The 13,597-nt window shown below is 49.2% G+C and overlaps 1 protein-coding gene across 1 annotated transcript in view; it reads right to left on the bottom strand.

The window, feature by feature from the left end:
* PACS1 (phosphofurin acidic cluster sorting protein 1) overlaps positions 1-13,597 on the bottom strand; it is a 550,726-nt gene that overhangs the window by 403,422 nt on the left and 133,707 nt on the right. The window contains exon 6 of the mRNA XM_082271176.1: positions 2,784-2,875. Coding sequence (XP_082127302.1) covers positions 2,784-2,875 — 92 coding nt within the window. The remainder of the gene's footprint in view (positions 1-2,783; positions 2,876-13,597) is intronic.

The raw sequence follows: 13,597 nt of genomic DNA, 5'->3' as shown, positions 1-13,597 counted from the left end.
ATCGCTGATGTTTTGGGGATGTGTGAGCTACAAAGGCCCAGGAAATATGGTCAGAATTGATGGCAAGATGAATGCAGTATGTTACCAAAGAATACTGAAGGAAAATTTGCATTCATCAGCCCGGAAACTGCGCATGGGACGTCCTTGGACATTCCAACATGACAATGATCCTAAACACAAAGCCAATTCGACCTGTCATTGGGTACAGCAGATTAAAGTGAAGGTTCTGGAGTGGCCATCTCAGTCTCCTGACCTCAATATCATTTAGCCACTCTGGGGAGACCTCAAAACGTGCAGTTTATGCAAGACAGCCCAAGAATTTACAGGAACTGGAGGCTTTTTGCCAGGAAAATTGGCAGCTTTACCATCTGAGAAGATAAAGAGCCTCATCCACAAATACCACATAAGACTTCAAGCTGTCATTGATGTTTAAAGGGGGAAATACACGGTATTAGGAACTGGGGCATGTAAACTTTTGATCAGGGTAATTTGGGTAGTTTCTATAGTCATTGTGATTTAAAAAGAGTAAACACAGTGGAGTGATAAGAGATGGCTTCAGCCAAACACTAACCATGAGTGAAAAAAAAGTTTTTGTGGTCATTCATATTCTCAAGAAATCATAAATTCTGCCAGGTTGTGTAAACTTATGAGCACAACTGAATATAGAGTATCTCACAAAAGTGATTAAAACCCTCACATTTTTGTAAATATTTTATTATATCTTTTCATGTGACGACACTGAAGAAATTACACTTTGCTACAATGTAAAATAGTGAGTGTACAGCTTGTATAACAGTGTAAATTTGCAGTCCCCTCAAAATAACACACAGCCATAAATGTCTAAACCACTGGAAACAAAAGGGAGTACATCCCTAAGTGAAAATGTCCACATTGGGCTCAATTAGCCATTTTCTCCCCCCGGTGTCATGTGACTGGTTAGTGTTACAAGGTCTCAGGTGTGAATGGGGAGCAGGTGTGTTAAATTTGGTGTTATCACTCTCACTCTCCATACTGGTCACTGGAAGCTCAACATGGCACCTCATGGCAAAGAACTCTGAGGATCTGAAAGAAAGAATTGTTGCTCTACATAAAGATGGCCTAGGCTATAAGAAGATTGCCAAGACCCTGAAACTGAGCTGAAGCACAGTGGCCAAAACCATACAGCAGTTTAAAAGGACAGGCCTCACCATGGTTGAGTGTACGTGCTCTGCGTCATATCCAGAGGTTGTCTTTGGAAAAAAGTCATACAAGTGCTGCCAGCATTGCTACAGAGGTTGAAGGGGTGGGGGGAGTCAGCCTGTCAGTACTCACACCATACGCCACATACTGCATCAAATTGGTCTGCATGGCTGTTATCCCAGAAGGAAGCCTCTTCTAAAGATGATACACAAGAAAGCCTGCAAAAGTTTGCAGAAGACTAAAGACATGAATTACTGGAACAATGTCCTGTGGTCTGATGAGACCAAGGTAATCTTATTTGGTTCAGATGGTGTCAAGCTTGTGTGGTGGCAACCAGGTGAGTACAAAGACAATTGTGTCTTACCTACAGTCAAGCATGGTGGTGAAGTGTCATGGTCTGGGGCTGCATGAGTGCTGCCAGCACTGGGGTGCTACAGTTCATTGAGGGAACCATGAATGGCAACATGTACTGTGACATACTGAAGCAGAGTATGATCCCCTCCCTTTGGAGACTGGGCTGCAGGGAAGTATTCCAACATGATAACACACCTCCAAAACGACCACTGGCTTGCTAAAGAAGCTAAGGGTAAAGGTGATTGATTGGCCAAGCATGTCTCCAAACCTAAACGCTATTGAGCATCTGTGGGGCATCCTCAAAGCGGAAGGTGGAGGAGCGCAAGGTCTCTAACATCCACCAGCTCCATGATATCATGGAGGAGTGGAAGAGGATTCCAGTGGCAACCTGTGAAGCTCTGGTGAACTCCATGCCCAAGAGGGTTAAAGCAGTGCTGGAAAATAATGGTGGCCACGCAAAATATTGACACTTTGGGCCCAATTTGGACATTTTGAATTAGGGGTGTACTCACTTATGTTGTCAGTGGTTTAGACATTAATGGCTGTGTGTTGAATTATTTCAGCAAATGTACACTGTTATTTATTTATTTATTTCAGGTACTTATATAGCGCTGTCAATTTACGCAGCGCTTTACATATACATTGTACATTCACATCAGTCCCTGCCCTCAAGGAGCTTACAATCTAAGGTCCCTAACTCACATACATATGCAGTAGGGCAAATTTTTATTTATTTTTTTATACAGGATCCAATTAACCTACCAGCATGTCTTTGGAGTGTGGGAGGAAACCGGAGTACCCGGAGGAAACCCATGCAGGCACGGGGAGAACATGCAAACTCCAGGCAGGTAGTGTCGTGGTTGGGATTCGAACCAGCGACCCTCTTGCTAGGTGAAAGTGCTAACCACTACACCACTGTGCTGCCCATTAAGCTGTTAAGCTGTACACTCACTACTTTACATTGTAGCAAAGTGTCATTTCATCAGTGTGGGCACATGAAAAGATATAATAAAGTATTTACAAAAATGTGAGGGGTGTACTCACTTTTGTGAGATACTCTATATTCAGGTAGGTGTGTGTGTGTGTGTGTGTATTCAAAACTGCAAGCTTTTCAAAACCACTGAGTACACAGATTTTTTTTTTTTGTAATACTTACACACTAGAAAAGATAATGATAATACATTATAAAAATCTAATATTTCAACATACACATGTAAAACACATTTCTGTACAGAGAATATTGATTTTACCTGACCATGGAGTGGGTCATCACTACCCTCTTGCTCAGAAGAGAAACTTTCATCTTCATCTTCTGAATAATTTTCAATATCTGGGGAACGATCTGTGAACATAATAAACCTGGCTTAAAATAAAAAATCAAATTGTGCTTTCCTCCCCAATTTTAGGCTGAGGCCACCAAAAGGGATAGACATGATTGTCATATTGTGATTTGTGCAAAGAAATTAGTGCTTATCAAGCCGGCCACACATGGATTGAAATTCAGCTGGTTCAGCAGGGACCGGTCGAATGTCGATCCATGTATGGGCAGCCTCATTGTACCAAAGTCGATCCATTGATTAACTGTACATCGGTATAGCCAGCCTGTCGGATTTTTCTTTATGCGATTACTGCCAGCGGCTATAGCAGGTAGCAGTATTCATTGCATTTTGCCAGTTGATGGAAGGAAAGAAAATCGATTCATCTATGGCTCATCTTAAGTCACATTAGGGAGTATCAGATTGGATTAGTGAACTCTCTAAATTATTTAAACCATGCTATGAGTTTCAAAAAAGCCACAGCACACCTTGTCATGATACCATTAAGGCAAGTCCTGGAAGTGGCATCATTTTCCTGCTTCTTTTACTAAAACCAGCTGCCTGTGCAACATCCAAAAAAAAAAATGGAATTTTTGTAAGAAAAATTAATTTCTCTGACTCCTCTGACAGTCACCGCCCACTCATACAATCTTCACTTATGGGTATTGACCTCTTATCCACAGGAGCAAGCTAGGCATAAGATTTGTTATAATACAAAACACTTTGCATTGACACACCTATAGGGGGCTGTCCCTCTGGTCCAATACCCCCCTGCTAGCAGCATTCCCAAATCAGTTTGGTAGCAAGCAGTAAATAGTCCAAGAACCCCAAAAAAGAGGGGTGGGTGCTGCGACTGTCAGAGGACTCAGAGAGATTAATTTTACGGTAAGTTCTTACAAAAATTCAATCTTCTCTTACGTCCTCTGACAGTGGCCGCCCACTCATACAGTCTTCACTTATGGGATGTCCCAAAGCAGTGTAGATGTGAGGGGTGGGAAGCGCAACCGTCACGAAGGCAATGCAGCACCCAGGTCAGAGAAAAGAACCTTATCTGAACCAGAAAGGTAAAACGCTGGGTAACAGAAAAGCTCAACAGGAGCGAACAAACCCAGGAAAGCAAAATCAACAAAGGGGGAACAACCCCAACAGGCAGGGACAGCCTAAACACCATGTCACCCTCAAGGCACTGCCGCACACAGAACTTTGCGGCCAAAGGAGGCATCTGCCGATGCCAAAACATCAAGTTTGTAAAATTTGGAAAAGGTGTGCACGGACAACCAAGTCGCTGCTTTGCACACCTGGGCCACGATGCTTGATGTCGGAAAGCCCAGGACGCACTCACTGCTCTGGCAGAGCGTGCCTTGACAGGGAATGGCGGCCCCTGTTCCCTAATTGAATAGGCCTGAACTATCGTCTGTCTGATCCATTTAGAAATGGTTGCCGAAGATGCAGCCATACCCTTCCGAGGACCCTCAAGAAGGACAAAAAGAGAATCCGACTTTCTGAAGGATTCAGTAGACGACAGGTACACCCTGATCGCCCGGACTACATTCAAGGCAAACTCCTTAGGATGCTTAGGATTCGCACATAGCGAAGGCAAGACGATGTCCTTGTTAAGATGAAAATCGGATACTACCTTAGGAAGGAAAGATTGGTGAGGTCGCAAGACCACCTTATCCCTATGAACCACCAGGTAAGGGGAGCGGCAAGACAGGGCCGCCAACTCCGACACTCTGCGAGCAGAAGTGATCGCCACCAGAAAGGCAACTTTCCGTGACAGCACAGGCAGAGGAATCTCCCTAATGTTCTCAAATGGAGGACGTTGCAAAACGGTAAAAAAGGTAAAGGCGCTCTCCTAGGGGGAAGCCTAGGGGGAGCCAGATGACGCACCCCTTGAATAAAGGTGCGGATCAAAGAGTTTGACGCCAAAGGGCGCTGGAAAAGGATTGCCAGCGCAGACAACTGACCCTTAATAGTGGTCAGCGCAAGACGCTGGTCCACACCAGATTGCAGGAAGGCTAACACCCTCGCCACTGAAAAGGAGCGAGGATGGAAACCCTGCGATTCACACCAGGCGAAATAAGCCTTCCAAGTACAGTAATAGATCTTACCGGACAAGGCCTTCCTAGCCTTGAGTAGGGTAGGAATGAGTGCCAATGAGAGACCCCGATCTCTCAGGACCTGGCTTTCAACAGCCACGCCGTTAAAGCCAGCGACTGTAAAGCAGGATGGAAAATCGGCCCCTGAGACAGCAGATCGTCTCGTAACGGGAGCCGCCAGGGAGGCTCGACGACCAGTTGCATGATGTCCGTGTACCAAGACCAGCCCGGCAGTCCGGGGCCACCAGAATCACTGACTTCGGTTCCGAGACCAACCTTCGAAGGAACCTGGACAACAACTGAATCGGGGGGGGGGGAGACATAAATCAGGCGATACCGATTCCAAGGCACCACCAGCGCATCCGAGGCGTCTGCCAGAGGACCGCGTGTTCTTGCCACGAACCTTCCCACCTTGTTGTTTAGGCGCGACGCGAACAGATCCACATCCGGGGATTCCCATCGCGCACACAGCATCTGAAACAACTCTGGGTGCAAGGACCATTCCCCCTTGTCCAGGGTCTGGCGGCTCAAATAATCGGCCTGCCATTTCTCCACACCTGGAATGTGAACTGCCGAAATCACCGGGACCTGCGTCTCGGCCCAAGACAGAATTTTGGTCACTTCCTTGGCCGCCTGGGCACTCCTGGTGCCCCCTTGGTGATTGATGTAAGCCACCACAGTTCCGTTGTCCGTCTACACACGCACAGGGCGGCCCCGAAGATGATCCGACCAGCGGTGATAAACATCGCTCGCAGTTCCAAGATATTTATCGGTAGGGAGGATTCCTCCTCCGACCAAGTGCCCTGGGCAGACAGAGTGCCCAGAACGCCACCCCAGCCCGACAGGCTGGCGTCCGTGGTGATCACTGTCCAAAATAATGGCCAGAAGGATTTCCCCTCCGTCAGAGCCAGAGACTGGAGCCACCACAGAAGATCCTCTCTGACTTGGTGACTCAAAGATATCCTCCTTTCCAAGGAATGAGGATGCCTGTCCCACCTGGATCTCCGCTTGAAGAGATCATGTGTGGAACTGTGCAAATGGTATTGCCTCAAAGGCTGACACCATCAACCCAGGGACCGCATCCAGGTCCTGAGCGATGAGGAGTCGTTGTCCCTGAGGGACCTGACCTCGTTCTGCAGACTCTGAATTTTCTCCTCCGGCAGGAAAACTTTTGCATGGGCGGACTCCAGGACCATCCCCAAGTAAGGGAGACGAACAGAAGGGGACAATGTCGACTTCTGAAAGTTGATGGTCCACCCAAACTCCTGGAGCGTCTGAACCGTGGTTGACAGATCGCGCAACAGAGTTGGACTGGAACTCGATCTTAACAAGAGATCATCCAGGATCGCAATCCCCTGCGCCCGCAACAGGGCCAGAACAGGAGCAAACACTTTGGTAAACACCCTTGGAGCCGAAGCGAGACCGAAAAGTAACGCCACAAACTGATAGTGCTCCTCCGCGATTGCGAACCGTAGGTACCTCTGATGACCCTCGAATATGGGGATGTGTAGATATGCATCCTTGAGGTCGATTGAAGCCAGGAAATCTCCTGGGCTCAGGGAGGCTACCACCGACCGAAGGGATCCCATACGGAATTTTTGAACCAGCACGAAGCAGTTTAGAAATTTCAAGTCCAGAATCGGACGCACCTTGTCCTCCTTTCTGGGCACTGTGAACAGATTCGAGTAAAACCCCCCAAATCTGTCCCGATGTGGCACCGGGACGATCACCCCCTGGGCGATGTCTTGAATCGCCCGTTGAAGATCTTGAAAACGATCTGGGGTCAAATGAAGATTTGAGGGAAAGAACCTGTCTGCTGGACGCGATCGGAATTCGATCTTGTACCCTGACCGAATGAGTTCCTGAACCCACCTGTCCTGAATCCTGGACAGCCAAGGTTTGGGAAAACCGAGCAGACATCCCCCCACCCCTGAAACGGGTGAGGGTGCCCCTTCGGGTCAAGGCAGACTGGGCCGCCGTGCCAGCGTGGGCAGCTTTTGACTTGCCCGCCCAAGGCTTCTTCTGGCCACCAGCGGCCTTGAAGGATTTGCCCTTGTCTTGTGCCTTGAAGGCACGAAAGGACCCCTGATTCGGTTTAAAGGAAGGGCCCCGCTTACCGCGGAAAAACTTACCCTTGCGTGCTTGGGGCAGCAGAGTGCTTTTGCCCCCAGTGATCCCCTTAACCAACTCGCCCAGGGAGTTCCCAAAAAGGCGATTCCCCGCATAAGGGATGTCAGACACCGTCTTCCCGGAAGTCTGGTCAGCTGACCAGCTCTTTAGCCACAACGGATTATCACTGCGACAGCAGATAGTCGCGAGACTAAAAGGGGCCTCAGCCAAGGCTGCGTCACACAGGTATAAAACAGCCTGAATAATTTGGTCCACCATCTCCAAAGTAGCAGGAGGGACGGAATCAGCCACAAGGGTGCGTCTGAGCACCTTGGTCCACTCCACCACAGCCTGATAGACCATTACAGAGGCGAAAACAGGTTTCATCAAAGAACCCGCCACCATATAGGAGTGGCGAGTAAGAGATTCCACCAGTCTATCCGTTGGGTCCCTAAACACCGTAGAATCCTACGCGGGCATTAGAGTGGCCTTGTTCAACCTGGACACCGTGTGATCCACCTTAGGGGCCACGGTCCAGCGCAAATCCGTTGGAGACGCAAAGGGATAACAGTACTGAAACCGCTTTGGTACCACAAAATTGTGCTTCAAATTGCGCCATTGTTCGTTCACCGTTTTGTGAAACTCAGCGGGACAGGGAAACACCTGTGCTGCTTTCTGGGTCCTGCGGGTCCCAAAGGAAGACCACTTACCCGGCGGGTGGGGCTCATCCTCTAAATGTAGCGTATCCTTAACAGAACTAATAAGCGCAGACATAGCTGCGCGTTCTCTGGCAGTCCCGGGGAGGGAGTGGTCCCCCTCCTCATCCTCCTCCTCCCCTTCCGACTAAGAGGACTGAGACCCCTCAGGAGGTACACTGTCCATGGCAACCATATCTAGCTCTGAATCAGAAGAATGAGAAAGTCTGGGTGTTTTCTAAGAAGCCCGCTCAGACATCAACAGATCCACTTTAGACGCTAAAGTCGCAAGTGCAGCAGTAAGGGAGCCCATCGCAGAGGATTCAGGCGTACCTGAACCCTCCACCAGAGATGGTGGGAATTTGCTGTCCTGGGACTCCATAAAAATTTTATGGCGCTGGCCCTTTAAACTCGCGATAGCGGTGGATTCCACCGCAATGAGGACTAGCCTGAGTTACCAAATATTGAGAAATATAACTGCCAGCAAAGGTAATATCCCCTGAAAACAGCAGAAAAGCCCCCCAGAAGTGTAGCTGTACAATACCACGCTTGTAGCTCGATCCGACTGCCTGGAGAAAGGAAATGATGTCACACTGCTAGAGGCCAAAATAGGACTTGAGCCAAGGAAAAATGGTTGCCAATGTAATGCTATGGGGAGGCCCTGGGAAAATGGCCGCCGGGCACATGAACAAAAACATTGCCCACACTAAAGATGGCGCCCGAAAGGGCGCGAATACACTACAGAGAAGATGGCTGCTGAATGCCCACACATGAAGCCAAAACAGCCTGCCCACATCCAAAATGGCAGCCCCGCGATTTTCACACCGCAGCGGCCCCCAGAAGCATACCTGCACCTTCAAACGGTACACAAAACATTACCGAAGGGCCCAGGGACCCCCACAAACCCCCGACAGCGCGGCCTGACCGCAATAGCCCCCCCGCAGGGACCGGGAGGGAAAAGCGGGGCCCACACAGACAAGCATGAGGGGGATAACACAGACTTCAAACAGACTGCCATCCCCATGACAGAGGCCCACATACAACCATGGACATACAATGCCATAGACAGAGGGGGTAGCATGGTACTTACCAATCCAGCGAAAGCGTGGGTGCCTCTCTGCGACAGGAAGCCTCCCACCCCGGGTGGGGGTGCCGTCAGCCAAACAGGATTCTAGTAACACGCGGCGTACCACAGTTGAGACATCCTAGCGAAGTGGCCACTTCGCAGGCTTTGTCCCTGAGGACAGGGACAGGTCGTTTGCGAGGCCAGGGCGTACGCATAGCCTGCTAAACACTCGATGGCGGTCTGGGATTCCGTAAGGCTCTAGTACAACCAGTCCGATTCCCAGCTCCGCAAACGCTGTAGTCTTCCGAAGTCCGACTAACTAAGCGCAGGATCAAATAAAAAGCTATCAGTGTAAAGAAAAAAACACTTAGCAGAAATATTAAGAAACTTTAAAAAAAACTTAAAAAAAATTAAACAGAAGAAAAGGCTGAGGCTGTAGCCCCAGCTAAGGGAAGCCTGCCTACTCCTGACTAGGCAAAAGACAGACTGATTTGGGAATGCTGCTAGCAGGGGGGTATTGGACCAGAGGGACAGCCCCCTTTAGGTGTGTCTATGCAAAGTGTTTTGTATTATAACAAATCTTATGCCTAGCTTGCTCCTGTGGATAAGAGGTCAATACCCATAAGTGAAGACTGTATGAGTGGGCGGCGACTGTCAGAGGACGCACCATGATGGTATGGGCTTTGACCGGTAATAAAAAAAAAACCTTGCCCTTTATATTACAGGCCTGAGAAATAAAGAGAAGCAGCCTGACCCTTGGGAGGACCCACACATGGAACAAACAGGGACCAGTGTGTCGTAACAAAGCTTCTCTTTAGGATTCTTAGGATTAGAACAGAAAAATGGCAATGCAATGCCACAAAAACCCTCAGGACTTGGGCCTCAAAAGCCATGCCCATCAAAAGCAGCAACTAAAAGTAGGATGGGAGATAGGACCCGTGACAGAAAAATGTCTGATCAGTAAGTGCCCACAGCTCATCTGCCAAGAGATTTAAGATGTCCACATACCACATTCTTCTTGGCCAAGCAGGTGCAATCAAATTCACCGGAATGCTCTCCACCTTTATTTTTTATTATTATTAGGAAAAACTGCAGAGGAGGAAAGGCATATCAGGGAAACAGGATCCCAATAAGCCCCCCACAGCATCAACCATAAAACACCTAAAGCATCCCTGGTTCAGAACAGACTTGTCCCGACACCAGGAATGTGAACAATGGCGAGGGGCAGAACGTAAAATTCTACCCAAGAGACAATCAGGTCTGCTTCTTCATGAGCAGCGCAACTTCTTGTCCATGCTTGATGATTGATGTATGCCACAGCCAACTGCACCCTGATAGGGAGATCCTGAAGGTAGGGTAGAGCAGTGCAGGAGAGCCAAATGAATTGCCTAAAACATATAATGTGAAGACCCGAAGAGCAGAGGAGACACAAAGGTTCGTGCCACAAACCGATAATGCTCCTCGCCCACGGCAAACTGAAGGAAGCATTTGTGACTGGCACATATTAGAACGATATCGATAGAAGCGAGAAGAAATCCCCCTGATGTAGGGACGCTACTACCGTGTGAATGGACTCCACACGGAACTTCTGAACTCGCACCAGCAGTTTAGCGCCTTGAGGTCCAGAATTGGACGTACCTTGCCTTCCTTCCTGTAAAGAGGTTTGAGCAAAAAAAAAAACCTGAAAACTTTCCGAAATCGGAAAAATCACCCCTTGAAGGAACAAGTCTTGCACTACCCCAAAGAGACCCGTAAGTGATCTGGGAACAAGTGCAGGCTGGAAGGGAAGAACCTTTCCGGAGGATAAGATCGAACGACTTCATGGACCCACGTGTCCTATACCAGGGATGTCCATGGATACGGAAAACAACAAAGACTTCCCCCCCCCCCCCCACCCCAGATAAGGTGGAGGGTGCCCCTTCATGCAGAGGCAGCCTTGTCCACAGGTCTGGAAGGGCCCACTCGTAGCTTGCCAGACCAGGTCCTCTTGGAACTTCCGGTGGAGGCCCTGACTTTTGATCCCTTGAGGGATGAAAAAACCTCTTCTGAGCCGAGGAGAATAACCCATGTCTACGATGGGGCTCCTTCCCCCTGGTAGCCTGCAGAAGAAGAGTACTCTTCCCCCTTGTGAGACCCTTAACAATGTCCTCTAAGGAAGCTCCAAACAGGCATCCCCCTACAAGGGGGAGATCAGATAAGGCATTCCTAGAAGTCTGGTCCGCAGACCAGTATTTCAGCCAGATAATAAGCTGAAGGACCACTGTGGATACAGAGAGCCTAGAAAGCAAAGGAGCCGCATCCAAGAGGCATCACAGATAAACCGTAGCCCCTGGACAAACTGATCCACCAGCTCCGCAAATACAGGGGGAAGCGGTTTCCCCTCTAGGTCCCGGCGTAAAAGAGTAGCCCACTCGGTCAGAGCTAGCCACACCAGGGCAATAGTAAACACCGGCCTAATTCCCGAACCAGCCAGTGAACATTTGGCAGGCCAAAGCCTCCACCCTCCTATCAGCTGGTTATTTTAAGGCCAGGGACTCAACGGGAATGAAGGTAGCTATATTCAACTTGGAAAATCAACGCGTCCACTACAGGTGGGATGGTAAACCTTTAATGCAGTTAATCCTCATAAGGACACCGCAAGCTAAAAGCGCTTAGGAACCTCTGCGTTTTGGACAACCACACTGTTTTGTGACAATGTTGTCAAAGTAAGCGGAAAAGGGAACACCCTTGCCGCTTTGGAGGGCCTGTGGGTGCCAAAAGGGACCGGCGCCTCAGACGCATCGGCCGCAACCTCTATTTTTTAAAGTGTCACCCACTGACACAAACCGTGGATCCACCAGCGTCTTTTCATGCGTGGCTAGAAGAGCAGAGGAATCATCCTCACTTTCTGAGCACTCCTGGTGCATTGACGCAGACCCAGTAGGGTCACTATATACAAAGCACACTCGGAAAACATAACATTTAGGGGAGGCCGCCAACTGCGATCCCGCAAAGGGCATGCCGACCAAGGGCCCACGAATGGAAAACCTACTGGACTCTGCAAAAAAACAAGGGGGTCGCCCTCTGAGCCCTCCATAGAGGGCATAATAGGAAATATCCTACTTAATAGGGGGCCATCTGCCGTGACGCGGACGCGCAGGTAAGGTACCCTGATGGTCCCGCAGGGCTAAAAAGGAGCAGGTGCCCGACACAATAATGGTGGCAAGGCTGTCATTTAAAAAATAAAATAAAAATTAAGCGCCCTCACAGCGCCACCCCTTTCAAGGGAGGCGCCAAGCTGACCACATTGCCTAGCAGGCCGCAAGCCACGGCCTAAATTTTTGTGGAGGCCCAGCCGCAAATGCAAGGATCCCAGCCCGGTGGATGCCCAAAGGAAGAATGGGGGCATTAAGGTAAACACACTGGGGCCGCCCCCCAATGGAGGCGCCAGACTCGCCTGCATGGCCTAGTAGGACTTAATTTTTGTGGGCGCCCAGCCGCTTGGACGGTAGCCCCAGCAGAGCCGACCACCCAGGGGCAGCGGAGGGGAGGGTGGATGCTGAAACGGGAGGCAGTGGCTTCAGCAATCCTCACAGGGGCCACCTCACATAGTTTCCAACTAGTAGGCCGCAAAGTTGCGGCCCAAGTTTTCGGCCAGTCCCGCTAAACTATCCGCTCCCCCAGCCCAACAACCACCGCAGGGAGCCCAGAGGACATCTCTGCCCTAGTCGCCAACCCCCAGGGTGGCAGGGAACCCTGCTCAATCCCCCATTGCGCACCAGAAAAACCCTGTCAGCAGCAATCCCAACCGGCCGACCTAGCATGGAGCTGCGGTCTGCAGGCGCTCGCTCACTGGTCAGACTGAGGGGGACCCTGTGGATCTAGAATATCCAGTCCATCACCCAGTCCGGCAATTGATTGTAGATTCTCTCAGGAACAAAACAACAAAATATAGGAAAAAATTGCATTGAAAAAAGAAAAAAAAAACTTGCCAGGATTAGAAATCCCAGCAAGGAACTAGGTCCTTATTCCTGACTAGGCAGAAAAAAAATGGAGTGCCTATAGCTGAGTGGGTGTATACCCCCTGGTACTGCCCATAAGCGTAGTCAAGTTTTTTCCTGCCTAGTGTCCTACTCCTATAGGGGGCAGTATAACCCAATGGTTAGAAAGAATCAGGAGCTGTTTTGGGATTTTTGACTTACCGTAAAATCCATTTCTCTGAATTTAATTTACGGACACAGCTCCTGATCTTTTTTTTTTTTTTTGGAACATGGTTAACAAAACATGTTTATTACATCTGCTGCATGAGACCAGAAGACAATCAAGTCCAAACTCCCAGAGGGAATTAGCATGTCAGTCCTTGATGCTAGCTTAAGACGTAACACAGGGGACTTCCAGAAGCACACATGCACAAGTGAATATCGAGTATTCCCAGACTTGTCATCTGTCAGCTCTTCTAGCCAGGTTGTTCTACACAGAATGGATCCACATGGGAGCGCTGTCTTCAGCTGGCAGGTCTCAGATGCAGCAGTGGAGGAGAAGTTTTCTTAGATCTCTGCCTCATCTTTCTCCTTTTATGCTTCAGTCTGCGCATACGCTTCTTCCTCCACTTGGCTCTCATCTTGAGAAGAGAAGCCTTCCTAAGATGGCACCAATGACAAGAGCGCTCCTGATCTTCTTAACCATTGGTTATACTGCCCCCTACAGTAGTAGCACACTAGGCAGAAAAAAAGTCTGATTATGCCTATGGGCAGTCCCAGGAGGTACGCTCCCCCACTCTGCTATAGGTACTCAGTTTTA

This window comes from Pelophylax lessonae (assembly GCF_965119305.1).
Source record: "Pelophylax lessonae genome assembly, chromosome: 10".
Lineage (NCBI taxonomy): Eukaryota > Metazoa > Chordata > Amphibia > Anura > Ranidae > Pelophylax > Pelophylax lessonae.
Note: the sequence above shows the minus strand (reverse complement) of the source record. Positions and strands in the feature narration are given on the sequence as shown.